This window comes from Eptatretus burgeri, chromosome 6 (genome assembly GCF_056783735.1).
Source record: "Eptatretus burgeri isolate ZD-2024b chromosome 6, Ebu_testis_v1, whole genome shotgun sequence".
NCBI classification, from domain to species: Eukaryota; Metazoa; Chordata; class Myxini; order Myxiniformes; family Myxinidae; genus Eptatretus; species Eptatretus burgeri.
In genome coordinates, this window is record NC_140966.1 from 649,489 (window position 1) to 663,000 (window position 13,512).

The following is a 13,512-nucleotide window of genomic DNA, read 5'->3' on the forward strand; positions in this document are numbered from 1 at the left end:
GTTAGTCCGAGAGGGTCACGACTGGATTGTCCGTCCGGTGGGCGACGTGCCGCGATTCGAGTTACGTGGCCGTCAGCACGCCGGCGGGCGCGAATCCGCAACAATATATATGTACATATTAATATCTATAACGGGCGTAGTGGCGTGCGCCTGTAATCCGGCTACTTGGAGGCTTGGGTTGGAGGATCGCTTGAGGACGGGAGTTCTGCGCTGGGCCACGCTATGAGAGGGTGTCGGGCCGCCCGGAATCATGGCGAAACCCAATCCTTATCCCTGTGTCGTAAGAGGCGACCAGGGTTGTGTCAGGAAGGGCATCTGGCGTAAAACCTATGCCAAATCAGTATGCGGATCATAGCGGATTATCCGCTGTGGCGACCCCTAACGGGAGCAGCCGAAAGACAAACAACAACATGTATATATATATATATATATATATATATATATATATATATATATATATATATATATATGTGCTTCATAATAGGGGGTGAAAAATATAAGTATGAATATTCATGCTCCCTGGGTGTGCCTTTGTTTCATTTGACAGTAGAAACATTCACACCAAATATGAAGCAGATTGGAGGATGTTTAGGGGTTCCTCAAGTTTGCACAATATTGTTGAAATTTGCCAAACTGTAACTGACAACTTGCCGTCGAATGTGCACAACGCAGTACACTTCACAATTAATATGGATGTTTGATATTTTCATTGGAATTTACATACCTTCCTTTTTCAGATTGTGTCATGGCAACTGCAAGCACCACAAGGAGTTCTTTGTCAGTCTGGTTAGTTGGCAAACCTACAGCAGATATTCACTGTGCTGGCTTGCCAACTAACGGAGCAGTTCTGTGCAATTTTTTTATACCACCACACGGAGCATGGAAGTACTATTAAGGAAAGTGCAAAGTGGACCATTGAGACTGTTTCGGCATTTTGGGAAAAGGCCCGGATTCCCATCCAGCGACTGGACAAATGTCAGGAAAGGGTGATGAAGCTTTACCATCTATATCAAGAGCTGAAAAGAATCGTCAAAAACCACAGCAGTCATATAGGATGAAAGAAGAGTTTTTCCAAGGAGACCGAGATGAGCTTTTTTGACATTTCAGTGCAAAATGCCCTCTCCATAATGGACAATGAAGAGAACATTGTGCCAACTTGAGGAACCCCTAAATATCATGGAATTTTGTTCATTTTTGACCTATAAGTTATTATGGGTATTGGAACAAAAGCAAAATCAGGGAGCAGCAACAATCAAACTTTCATTTTTTGGAACACCCATATATATATATATATATATATATATATATATATATATATATATATATATATATATATATATATATATAATGTATATTGTATATATTATATATACTGTATATATTATATATACTGTATATATATATATATATTATATATACTATATATATATAATATTTATAAATATATATATATATCTATATATATATATATATATATATATATATATATATATATATATATATAGACATAGATATATCTATTTCTATAAGCAGGGAAGAGCTTCTGCTTCTGGGTTCTTTTAAGCTTCTGGGTCTCACGATCTGCCATGATCTTTCCTGGGAAAGCCACATTTCCAACCTGGCCTCCAAAGCCAGTCGCCGAACTGGGAATCCTCTGTTGTACAAAGTCCTCCCATGGCCCACCTGAGCTCCTGATCACATACAAAGCTTTTGTCCACAGCCTGATGGAGTAATGCTTTCCTCTCTGGGCTGGTGCCCCTGCCTCCCACCTTTCTCGGCTTCACGCTGTGGAAACCAAGGTTTTTCGGATCATTGGCATCTCCTGTGATGAGGCTGAGTCTTTGGGCCTCTCACTTTCTCACTGCAGGCAGGTCGGTGGTTTCTCTGTCTTCTACCATGTCCTCTCCAGTCTTGCCCCTCCCCCCTTGCTGTGTCTGCGATTTGTCCCTTCCATATTTCTGCAGGGTGCTCAAGGTCCACCAACATCCCCCTTCTGGTAAAACTACCAAAATCACGAATCACTGTTCACCTTCACTCTTTCATTCCTTTTTTCCCCACGTTTGGAATAAACTCCTCACTCTGTTCAATCCCATTCTTCCCTCCAGGCCTTCAAAACAGCTGTTCACCACCACCTCTTGGCTTCCCCCATCCAAATCCTCAATCTTTTCTGCCCCCGTTAATCCACCCCAAACCCACCTCCTTCAAATTCCCTGCTTTCCTTCCTAAAAGTCCCTGTAATATCCATCTTGTATACCCCATGTTCCCCACCCCATCCCTTCCACAGATCCCCTCATGTCTCTGTTCCATACTGTTTTGTGATTCCCACTCCTGCCCCTCTTGTCTCATGCCCCCCTTGCTGTGCGTTGTGTGTTGGCTCTCATATGAGCCTCGACAAGGTATACACAAAAAAGCGGATTGATGAGAAAGTGGATGTGGGGGGGGGGGGTGGGTTCCCGACGGTCCTTTCAGAGTGACATCCTTTCAGAGAGACATCGTGAGAGTGTGAGATTTGTCAGGATTGAAAGACATGTTGCAACTGTTTGACCAGTTTGTGATTTTATCCAGATCTGCACAGTGAATCGGCTGCTGCTTGCTGATCTGAGGGATGACAGATGGTATAGCAGAGGGTGAAGTCATCAGCACAGAGATAAATAGGATTTTCCAGGGAGTCAGAGAAATCATTGATTAAAAACCAGAAAAAGAACATGGTCCAGAACACTGCCTTGAGGAACTCCAGTCTGGACAGGAAGAGGGGATGAGCGAATGCCATGAAGGGCCACATTTTGACTGCGACAGGAGACGAAGTCTGTGAGCCATGACTGGAGATATCCTTGGATACCATCGGAAGAGCGTTTGGTGAGCAGGGCAGGAGGAGGAGGAGTTTGGGACCATACTCTGTGCAGCACGTTGGTGCTGCTTAATCAGTCTTCTTGGCGATTGGGCAAAATCCTGGATGAGTCGCCACTCCGACACAGTATACCAGCATGCTGGCACTCATTTTGCCGACCACAGAAAGATGGCAGGCCGAGTTAACCCCTCCTGGTGTTAATTCAACAGCTGAGCGGGATTTGAACTCAGGACCCTGGGATCCCAAGCCCACCACCCTAACCATAAGTCAACACCAGGCATAGCAGGACAGGGTGTTGCAGTTGTGTCATTATAATTAGCCTCATGTACCATTATCCTGATGTACCTTTATTGTCCATTGTCCCTCCAACAAGGTCATTTTGACACAATTATAAAGATACATTAAAATGGGCTCCGTCCAACCAATCATTTGTCCATGCACTTATGTGTGCGCAATATTTCAAAAACGTTGGACATTTAGTTTTCATGTTGCAGATCTCTATTCCTCGTGACACTATCTCAACCTGATTATATCATGGCTGTGATTGGCTGAATTATGTTGCCATGGAAACCATCTCGGTAACTTGGATTGTGTACGTGATATTTCAAAAACTTATCAAGATTTAGCTTTCATATTACACAGATCTGTTCCTCGTACCACCCAAACGGCAGTGGATCCAGAATAACAGTTCCTTGTTTACCTGTCCCCCGTAGTGTTTACCTGATGTTGCCGGTAGATGTCTTGGAACTCACCCTCGGGCAAAGAAGAATTTTGTCTCTCAAGTGACACTGGATACCATTGATCAGAGTCGCAGGGCCAGGCTGAATGGCAGAGCTGAGCTGTTCAGGGAGCTGAGGCGTAAAACTGTACGTGCACTGAGGGTGGACAAGGAGGCTGATGTGCGAGGAATCTGTGAGGAGGAGGAGGAGGAGGAGGAGGAAGGAATACTATCGGTATGTTGATGATATTTTTGCTTTGTTTGAGTCTCGGATGGTATGTGATAATTTCCAGTCATGGCTCAACACTCTCCATCCAGTGCTGAAGTTTACCACGGAGCTGGAATCGTCAAACACGTTACCGTTTTTGGACGTGTTGGTTGATTGATCCAGCCTTGGTTTCACAACATCTGTCTACCGGAAACCGACTTTCACAGGGCAGTCTATTCGGTGGGACTCCTACAGCTCCACGAGAAACAAAATTGCCTTGAACAATATCTTGGTTAACAGAGCACAGAGGATTTGTTCACCTTGTAATCTTCCTGCTGAAATTGACCAAATCATGAATATACTCAGTGAGAATGGTTGTCCTGAGCATATAGTTAAGAGATACACACACAAGTTTCTAAACACGATAAAAGATCGGAAGATTGGTCCAGACAAATGTCCAGTCTATATCAGGATGCCCTGGAAAGGGCAATCATCATGAAGGTTTGAAGTACAAATCAAACATATTGTATCCAACACGTTTCTGGCTGTGCAACCCCAAGTAATCTTTACCTCTCGCCATTTGCTGACTTCAGTCAACAAGGATGTGCTACCCACCTCACAAACCAGCAATGTTATTTATGAGTTTAAGTGCCGATGTGAAGCTCGGTACGTGGGCCGCACAACACCAAGATTGGCTGATCGGATCAAACAACACGTCCCCTTGGCAATTCGGAGTAAGATCGTGAGGGTAAGAACACAACCAGTGCGAGCATGTAGAAATATCCAGCAACCACCGGCCACTGTATCTGCTTCATCTGCCATTGCACAGCACCTGGTTGCCAACCCTATCTGTGCAGACCAGTACATTAAACAATGCAAATATGTTCAGGATATTGAGCCGAGGTCGGAGCTCGTTTCATTTACATATGTTGGAAGCAACCTTCATCCTCACCACCGATCCAATATTATGTCGTCAAAAGGAATTTGTATGATCTCTGTGTCTCTTTCAGCATGGAAATATCAATGGAAGTACGGTAACAAATGGTGAATGGACCTTCGAGGAAACCCATCCCCCCCTCTCTCCAGGATGCGGTTGCAAACGTCAATCATCGACGAACTCTGCTCCAGCCTATGGGAGCTCGAAGTGAAGATGATGAGCCGACCAATGGGCGTTCGGATTAACCTTGACGTCATTACGGTTGAACCAATCAGTGTCTACCTTATTGAGACTTGTGTATGAAGCACGCACCTTCATTTCCTCCTTCACTTGCTGCAATTTTTACCCTGAAGAATGCAGCAGGAAAAGCTTCGGTCGCTATTATGTCATGTTTGTTTGTATCCATATCATTACTATGAATATCACTCTGCTTTTACTGAAGAAGTCCAAAACACTTTTGTTCGTTTTTCCTGCCTAGAAATAAACAGTTTATGGGGAGGAGTCTCCATGTTACAGTGCTGTTGTCTGCAAGGCTAAAACCACATGTGGTATCATGCAGCTGTGCTGCAGCAGAGCTAATGAGGGCTACTTATAGTTCCTATGACTGCCCTTTCACGTTTTGAAACAATTATAAATTATTTTTCTCTGCATTTTCAAAATATAAGTTTGTTGAAAATTTGATCACAAAAGCTGTAATGGTAAAAAAAAGAAAGTTATGGCCTCGACACACACACACACACACACACACACACACACACACACACACACACACACACACACACACACACACACACACACACACACTTGCAAAACCCTGTCCCAACCCCACAAGAAAGTGGGAATAATTGGAGCCGTTAAAATCACAGTCGTAGTTGTAGAAGATTAAATACAGCAGTATTACCTAGATAGAAAGAATGGGACTTTTGTAATTATTTTTTTTATTATTGTTATTACTTTGAACTAAAAATTCCAGTTAATAACATTTCAGACTTGCTAGCAAAGGTAAGGCATATATTGCACCATCATTCATATATTGTTCCATGACAGAGGGCAATCATATCACCATGGGCAACAGCAAATGGAAGCATGATTTTCGAACTCCTGATTCTTGCAATGATCCAGAGAAGCTGATCCTGCCCATGCATTTTGATGTAATCAATATATTTGAAGGCATTATGCATTGTGTGGTCCTTCAAGCTGCTCAGGAAGCATTTTGATATGGTCCTTGAGGAAGTTGAACACATCTGGCCAGATTTGGTTGGTCTCGCTGCCAGAAAATGTATGCAGAATACCTTCTTTGCTGAAAAACATCAAAATAATAATTATCAATAGTAAAATTGAATCAACGAAATTAATTGATCATCATGAAAGTCAGCTCAAACAACTTCAAATGTATTTCACAAATGAGTTATGTAATACCCGTCATGTTATCACATATTAAATGAAGTAAACAATGCACTGTATATGTCTCTGAGTTATTTTATATCTGATAAGATGAGATCTGAGTTCATTGCTCCTTCGTCAGGACATTTTATGATAAAATACACAATCTTTTATGATTTTGGGAGTTCATGGGGCAGGTGTTGTGGTTTCAGATTTGCAACTGCAGTACAAGCTGAATGAGGGGAATTTATTTTTGTTCTGCATCAATTTGTGTTCGATAAAAACGTGAATTTGACGATATCAGTGTAAAACCAAAATTTTTATCATTACAATTCAGCATTTATAAGCCACCATTTCTGAAAAGTCCAAGTTACTCATGTTGAAGAATTATCTAAGTCATCAATACAATTAAAACATTTATTTATGAAACAGACAAGACACTTAATTATTTTGCACGCATAGGAGATTCTGAACAGGCAAACTCACTTCAGATCTCTCAAATACAAATGGAGAATCTTAGTCCTTATATAGTTTTCAGAAAGACAGTTTTTATCATCTCTGGCACTGGTGCCAGTTTGCCTGGTCTTGACAAACTCCAGGTGAAGCTTATCTTCTGTCTTCTTTGACAGCTCCTGCTTGAATGGTTGTAACACATATTTCAAATCCAGACATGTTAATCCTTTCCTAATACAGAAAACGCCTAGAATGCTAGAATGACATCAAATGCCAACTCTAATGGTCATTAAAAACAAGTTTCGATCATTTGTAGGTTAAAAGTCAGTCTACTTCTCCCGAAACTGGGAAGATATATTATCTTGAAGCAACTAGAGCTTAGTGAATACATCTGTATACCTTCTTAAATCCACATTCCAACTTGTTTGTGTCTTTTATGAAAAATTCCTTTGGATAGCTTTAAAATGACAGGCAATTCTTCTTATATTCAACTTACTGGCAAAGTTCAAGCTGATACAAACTTTAATAGTCAGGTGATCTTTCCATACAAAGGAAACAAACAATTATGTTAATTCCAAATGGATACATACTTAAAAATAATCATATCATATTTGAGTACATTTTATTTCAGGTTTAACATTTTCATTTTAAAACCAAGTTTTAACGATAATCAATTTTTTATTTCATAACCTTCAAACCCATTATGATAAAAATGTGTCAACACTCATCATATCTGCTTAAAGTGCCTACAACATTCAAATTGAATTAACAAAAATATTTAAATACAGATTTCTCTCTCTCACGAGCAAACGTTAATTTGTGCAATGGACCATCCACTGAATAATAAGACTCCATATCAACTGTCTTTCTGTGATTGTGGATCAACCAGTAACTAACGATCCTAACTCCCACTTCCTCATCTATGGTAACATCACCATGCTATTTGGCTGGGAGTTTGCATTGCAACAACCAACCACGGCATTTCTGCGAAAGACTACTGCATTTCCACCAGTCTGATTTAATGTTGGAACTTCCTAACTGATGTCTCTGAAAATTTTCCATTTTCCTCTCTTGACATGGTAATGATAAGCCTGCTGTTGGTGTAACAGTGAAGGTGGCTGGCTTAAAATCTTTGGGTCTTGAGTTTGAGCCTCTGCTGTGCTGTTAAATAACACCAGGTGGGTTGACTCAGTCTGTCATCCTTCCGAGGCCATCAAAATGAGTACCAGCTTACTGGAAACAGGGGCACTGCATTAATGACACAGGCACGCTCCCAGTAATGATGCAACCAGCAGCTACAGGCTGCATACACAATAATGGTAATGATAAACTTTCCAGCCATCCTCTCCTGTTCATTCTCTGCCCTCCCCCCATACCACCCCCCCACCCTACCCCCCTTGGTTCCTCTGACCATGTTCTGATCAAAGTCACTGGCCTGTTAAAGAATAACTTGTCACCAAATGTGGTCCAGAATTTGGCTGTTCACACAGGCCATATGACAGGAATTGCAAACTGCTCTCACAATGTCGTATCAATGCTAACTATAGATATTCACAAAAGCTCCCTCTCTCCCTCCTCTTTCTCTCCCATTAGCTTCCCCTTTTCCTCTCTCTCTCTCTCTCTCTCTCTCTCTCTCTCTCTCTCTCTCTCTCTCCCTCCCCCTGCTCCTGGTTTGGTTTCTGGGTGCGGTGTCATGGCCGCCGTAGGCTCCTGCTCTGTGTTGTGAGTCCAGTGTTATTCTCTCCCTTGCCTGTTTAATATTTTCATCGTCTTTTTTTGTTTCCTCTTCCCCCTCCGCTTTCCGCTCCCACCCCCCTTCTTCTCGACTCCCCGTCCTCTTCCTTCCACATCCCCTTCCTGTCCCACCCCCAGCCTTTTTTCCCCTCGTGGTTCATAACGGTTTTGTGTTTATATTTTTCGTTCCCTTACCTTTCCTCTTTTCTTCTTTGGGATGAGAGAGAGAGAGAGAGAGAGAGAGAGAGGGAGAGAGAGAGAGAGAGAGAGAGAGAGAGAGAGAGAGAGAGAGAGAGAGAGAGAGAGAGAGAGAGAGAGAGAGAGAGAGAGAGAGAGAGAGAGAGAGAGAGAGAGAGAGAGAGAGAGAGAGAGAGAGAGAGAGAGAGAGAGAGAGAGGCAGAGGGCCCACAGCTTGTGGTATAGGTAAGCTTCGAGCCAGTAGCCTACTCCGTTATCGAGTGTATTCCTGTTTACCTGTATTACGGGTGTGTTTTTTTGTTTCGCGTCTCCTACGACGAGACACACGTCGGAGCGGTTATATGACCTTCCCCTCATTCCCTCCCTCACCCCTCCCCTTCCGTTCGTTGAAATCAAAGAATGTCGATACATTCCTGCTACGCGGCCTATGAGGCCTTGACGAGGAAAAATGGCGTCGTGTTCGTTCCTCCTAACGAGGTCAGTGTTGATGACATTGTTACTGCCATTGGTAATATGGTTGGGTTTGAAAAAGTCCGCACAGCTTCTCGCATGAATAAACGAGTCGTTGTTTTTGTATCGGATGATCATTTAGTACATGACATCGTCTCGACTGGAATATCAACTGAAAATGGTAATTTCATCTTAGCCTCCCCTCTCGCCACAACTAGTACAAAAATTGTACTCAGTAATGTCCCACCTTTCATCAGGAATGAAGCACTGGTAAAATAATTATCTCGATTCGGGACCGTAGTCTCTCAGATTACAATGTTATCTTTGCGATGCTGGAACGAGCAGGCTAGACACGTGATGTCTTTCTGGCGACAGGCGTACATTGTGCTTCCCTTGTCTAACGTCGATAAAGTGCTTAATGTGGTCTTTAAATTCACATAGATGGACACGAGTACCAGGTGTATGCGTCGACGGAAACACTGAAATGTTTTAACTGCAATGGTTTCTGCCATTTAAAATGTTTCTGCCTGAAAACTGCTTCCCCAACAGCCGAGGATACTATTGTTCCGTCTAATACGGTCCCACCTGTTAGCACCGACGACCCTGTTACAGTCTCAAAAGAGAACGGAATATCAGACCCGAAGGACACAGAAGACAGTACCTCAAGTGTTTGGGATGGGTTTACAACTATTCCTTTATTAAGGAAAAGGAAAACGGATCAGAACGTACTTACCCACATAAAGGTAAAAAAGTGGTTTTGGCTGAGTGAAACAACACCGGGCTTATGTGACACAGTGTCAATGAAAAAGCGGTATGAGTCACTCTCAAATGATGAAATGGACCCCCTTTTGGGAGATCAAGGTGAAGGGGATTTACTCCCAGAGGAAATTAAGGAAACTAGAGCCAAGATCCCTACTTCTGATAAGGAAATTGAACCATGTAACGATCTTACTGAAAAGGAACTAAAACTGCCTCCAGAATCCCCAAATTGTGTCATAGGTTAACCACCAACGGTGACTCCTCAATGGTGGAAACTGCTCCAACGAATACCCCTGAAGTCACACCTGAGTGTTGTGACAAAGCTCTGAAAAAACCGCATCCTGAAAAACCTGAGGCAGACGCTGATACTACTACCCTCTCCCCTCACTCCATCTCCCCCTCACCTCCCTCTACATTACTCAAGGTGGAAGCAGAGCATCCCTCACCCCTCCCCTCCACATCGAAAACAGAACAACCTGATACCTGGATACGACAGAGTATAAACACAGTTTTTGAATTTGAGATTGAAAATTTTCCACATAGTGCTTCTGACATGTCAGAAGGAGAACCAGAGGACATCGAATATTTCCCTACAAACAGTACTCCTAATGTCTCACCATCGCAAATCCTTAGATTCCTAAATCATACTTTTAGGAAAAGACAAATAGATATAAAGGAGTATTTTTCTGACTTAGATGGTTTTATTGAAACAAAAAAATATCATTCGTCGACCTAATGATTACCATTTCACCGAACCACAGTGCAGTAGGCTAAAAAAGCACATTATTAAAGCTAAAATGTAAATGAAATGATGACCTGCGTGCACTTCTTTGCTTGCCACCTCTTCATCACTATGGCGATCTTTGGCAGCCTAAACATATATGGTGGAGCAAGCCAGTCCAGGATTCTCTAAGTAGTCAACCTCATTAAACAACAAAAATTTGATGTAGCCTTTTTACAAGAAACCCACTCTACTCCAGCATTGCATAGTGTTTGGAATAGAATGATGAAAAACACCGGTTATTTTAGTGATTCCAACTCTCGCACAGCAGGAGTTGCTTTTCTGCTTAGTCCACACTTCTGCCCTCTACAACTTTCATTTCAGGAAATAATCCCAGGTTACCTTGCTTCCCTGGATTTTGTTGACAATAACATCAAATTTACTTTAATAAATGTCTATGCTCCTTCAAAGGGCACAGACCGCCGAAGCTTCTTCAAAAGGTTATGACTCTACATGAGGCAATTAGATTTGCAAAAGTGTATCGTAATGGGAGGTGATTTCAATTGCACCCTTCAGCCCGCACGTGATCGGAATGGTGCAGACAGAGCCTCACCCCGGATCAGCCAGACTGCTCTCTGACATAATAAGGGATTTTAGTCGTCAAGACGTATGGTGGATACAAAATCCAAACACCCATCAGTTTACTTGGAGTAAAGTTTCCAACAACCAGGTGGCCCTTGCCCAGCTGGATAGATTTTACATAAACTCACCCCTTCTTAACCTCTCACCTACCACGAGAATTTCTCCATTTGGTTTCTCAGACCATCACCTTATCACCATGTGCTGCCGAATAGGGTCTTCTCCAAATCGCCACTCTTTTTGGAAACTTAACATCTCCATATTAGACAACCCCTCTTTTAATAGTGCCTTTCAAAGTGTATGGTCAAACTTAGTAGGTGTTTAGCCTCAATTTAAAGACCAGCGGTTATGGTGGGACAACATAAAGGTCCAATTCGAAATTTCTGTCAACATTTCTGCTCTTTAAATACACAAGTAGAACGAAGAATAAAAGCGGAACTGGAGAAAGAAATTCTACAAATTCAAAGTAACCTAAAAACCCACCCTGCCCCCAAACAAAAACCAAGACTGCATGAGAAAAATTCTCTTCTCAATAGTATAATCACCAACCATACCCAAGGAGCGTTAACGAGATGACGCTTTCAACACCTTCATCTCTTAGATAACCCAACCCGGTTTTTTTGACTTTGAATCAAAATCGCCTCATTCCTTAATCACTGCTTTAAAACGTCCTGATAACTCGGTCACTCCTAACTCAGTAGAAATTAAGAACGACGCAAAACTTTTCTTTTCTAAACTTTACCAGGCAAAGATGTTGATTTAGAACTGGTTTCTCAATTGGCGGATGGTATCAGTGTTCTATCCCCCAAGCAAGAGTTGGATTTAGAATAACCACTCACACTCGAGGAACTTTCTGCTGCCGAGCCTGAATGGAGGGAAATCACCTTGGCTGGATGGTCTACCTGCGGAGTTCTTCAAAAAATTATGGGACATGATTGGACCTGAATTGCTTCTTGTCTTCCAAAAGAGCCTGGAGAAGAATGAACTCCCACTAAGTTGCAGAAGAGCTGTCCTTTTATTCCTAAAAAAGGGAATCCCTTGCTCATCTCACAGTGGAGGCCAGTGTCCCTGCTGTGTACAGACTAGAAAATCCTCTCAAAAGCTTTGGCCTTACGTATTTCACCTCCAGTAAAGTATATTATACATATGGACCAAACGTAATGTGTCCCCGGGCATAATATCCAGGATAGTATCTCTGTTATTCGAGATGTAATTGATATTTGTGAGATAAATCATGGAAGTTGTGGCCTGGTCTTCTCGGACCAGGAGAAAGCATTTGACTGTGTTTCTCACACATACCTTTTTGAAGTTTTAAAATCTTTTGGTTTTGGCTCCCTCTTTCTACCACATATACAGTTATGTTATTCAAACATAATGGCCATTTAAAAAAAATAAACAATGAACTTGTGCCCCACTTTGGGGTTGGGAGAGGGGTAAGGCAGGGCTGCCCTCTTTCAGGAATATTGTACACTCTTTATCTTGAACCCTTCTTAAACATCCTTCGTAAATCCTTATCTGGTGTCACTATGGGAACTAATCCCTTGAAAAGCATCACCTATGCACATGACATCTGTGTCTGCATAAATCATGCAGAAGACACTGTTAAGATGACGAGTACCTTGGATCTCTTTAGTAAAGCATCATCAGACAGAATAAATTGGGCTAAAACAGAAGCACTGTGGCTCCAAACCTCGACCTATCCCTTATCCACCCCCCCCCCTTTCCCTCTCCCTACTTGTCTCCCTGGCAGTATATCTTGGAAAAGTGACGGGATCAAGTTCTTGGGAGTGTTTCTTGGTCCGGGCGATTTTGTGAGGCAAAACTGGGAAGGTTTGTTGGCACGCATGGAACTAATTTTACTCAAATGGAAGAGTTTACTCTGCCAACTGTCCGACCAAAGCAGGGTACTTGTCATCAACAGTCTGATCTCCTCAAAGTTATGGTACAAGGTTCTTGTCCTACAGCCACCTGCAGATATCGTGGACAATATACAGAAATGCATCACTCATTTCTTCTGGTCTGGAAAGCGCTGGCTGCGACCGGAAATCCTGAAGTTACCAGTGGCTGACGGTGGCCAAGGACTTGTGAATGTCAATTGCCGCATCATGGCTTTCTGGCTGCGAACAGTTTGGCGCTTCTTGTATGAACCCTGTTGCATTTTCCGACAAGCTGGAAAATTGAACTTTGCACAAGATTTGTTCTTGATGGACTCAACCAAGATAGACTTGTCTGGGTTACCTGCTTTTCACTGAAGCTTACTCAATGCATGGCAAGCTTTCGGCTGCCGTCATGACCCCTCGACCTGCACTTAACCCATGTTCTTGAACGAGCCACTGTTTCATAACAGTTTATTTGAAGGCAATGAAGGGGAAAATGCTTTCATTCAGCAGTTCACAAACACTGCAATAATGAAAGTGTGCCACTTGAAGAATGCCACCAATGATAGGTGGCTAAGTGCCACTGC

General features: G+C 42.5%; 1 protein-coding gene across 1 annotated transcript in view; it reads right to left on the reverse strand.

Moving 5' to 3' along the window:
* Positions 1 to 5,632: 5,632 nt before the first annotated feature.
* Positions 5,633 to 13,512, reverse strand: part of AK3 (adenylate kinase 3) — a 51,422-nt gene continuing 43,542 nt past the window's right edge. Inside the window, exon 5 of the mRNA XM_085883694.1 lies at positions 5,633 to 6,011. Coding sequence (XP_085739820.1) covers positions 5,885 to 6,011 — 127 coding nt within the window. The 3' untranslated portion in view covers positions 5,633 to 5,884. The remainder of the gene's footprint in view (positions 6,012 to 13,512) is intronic.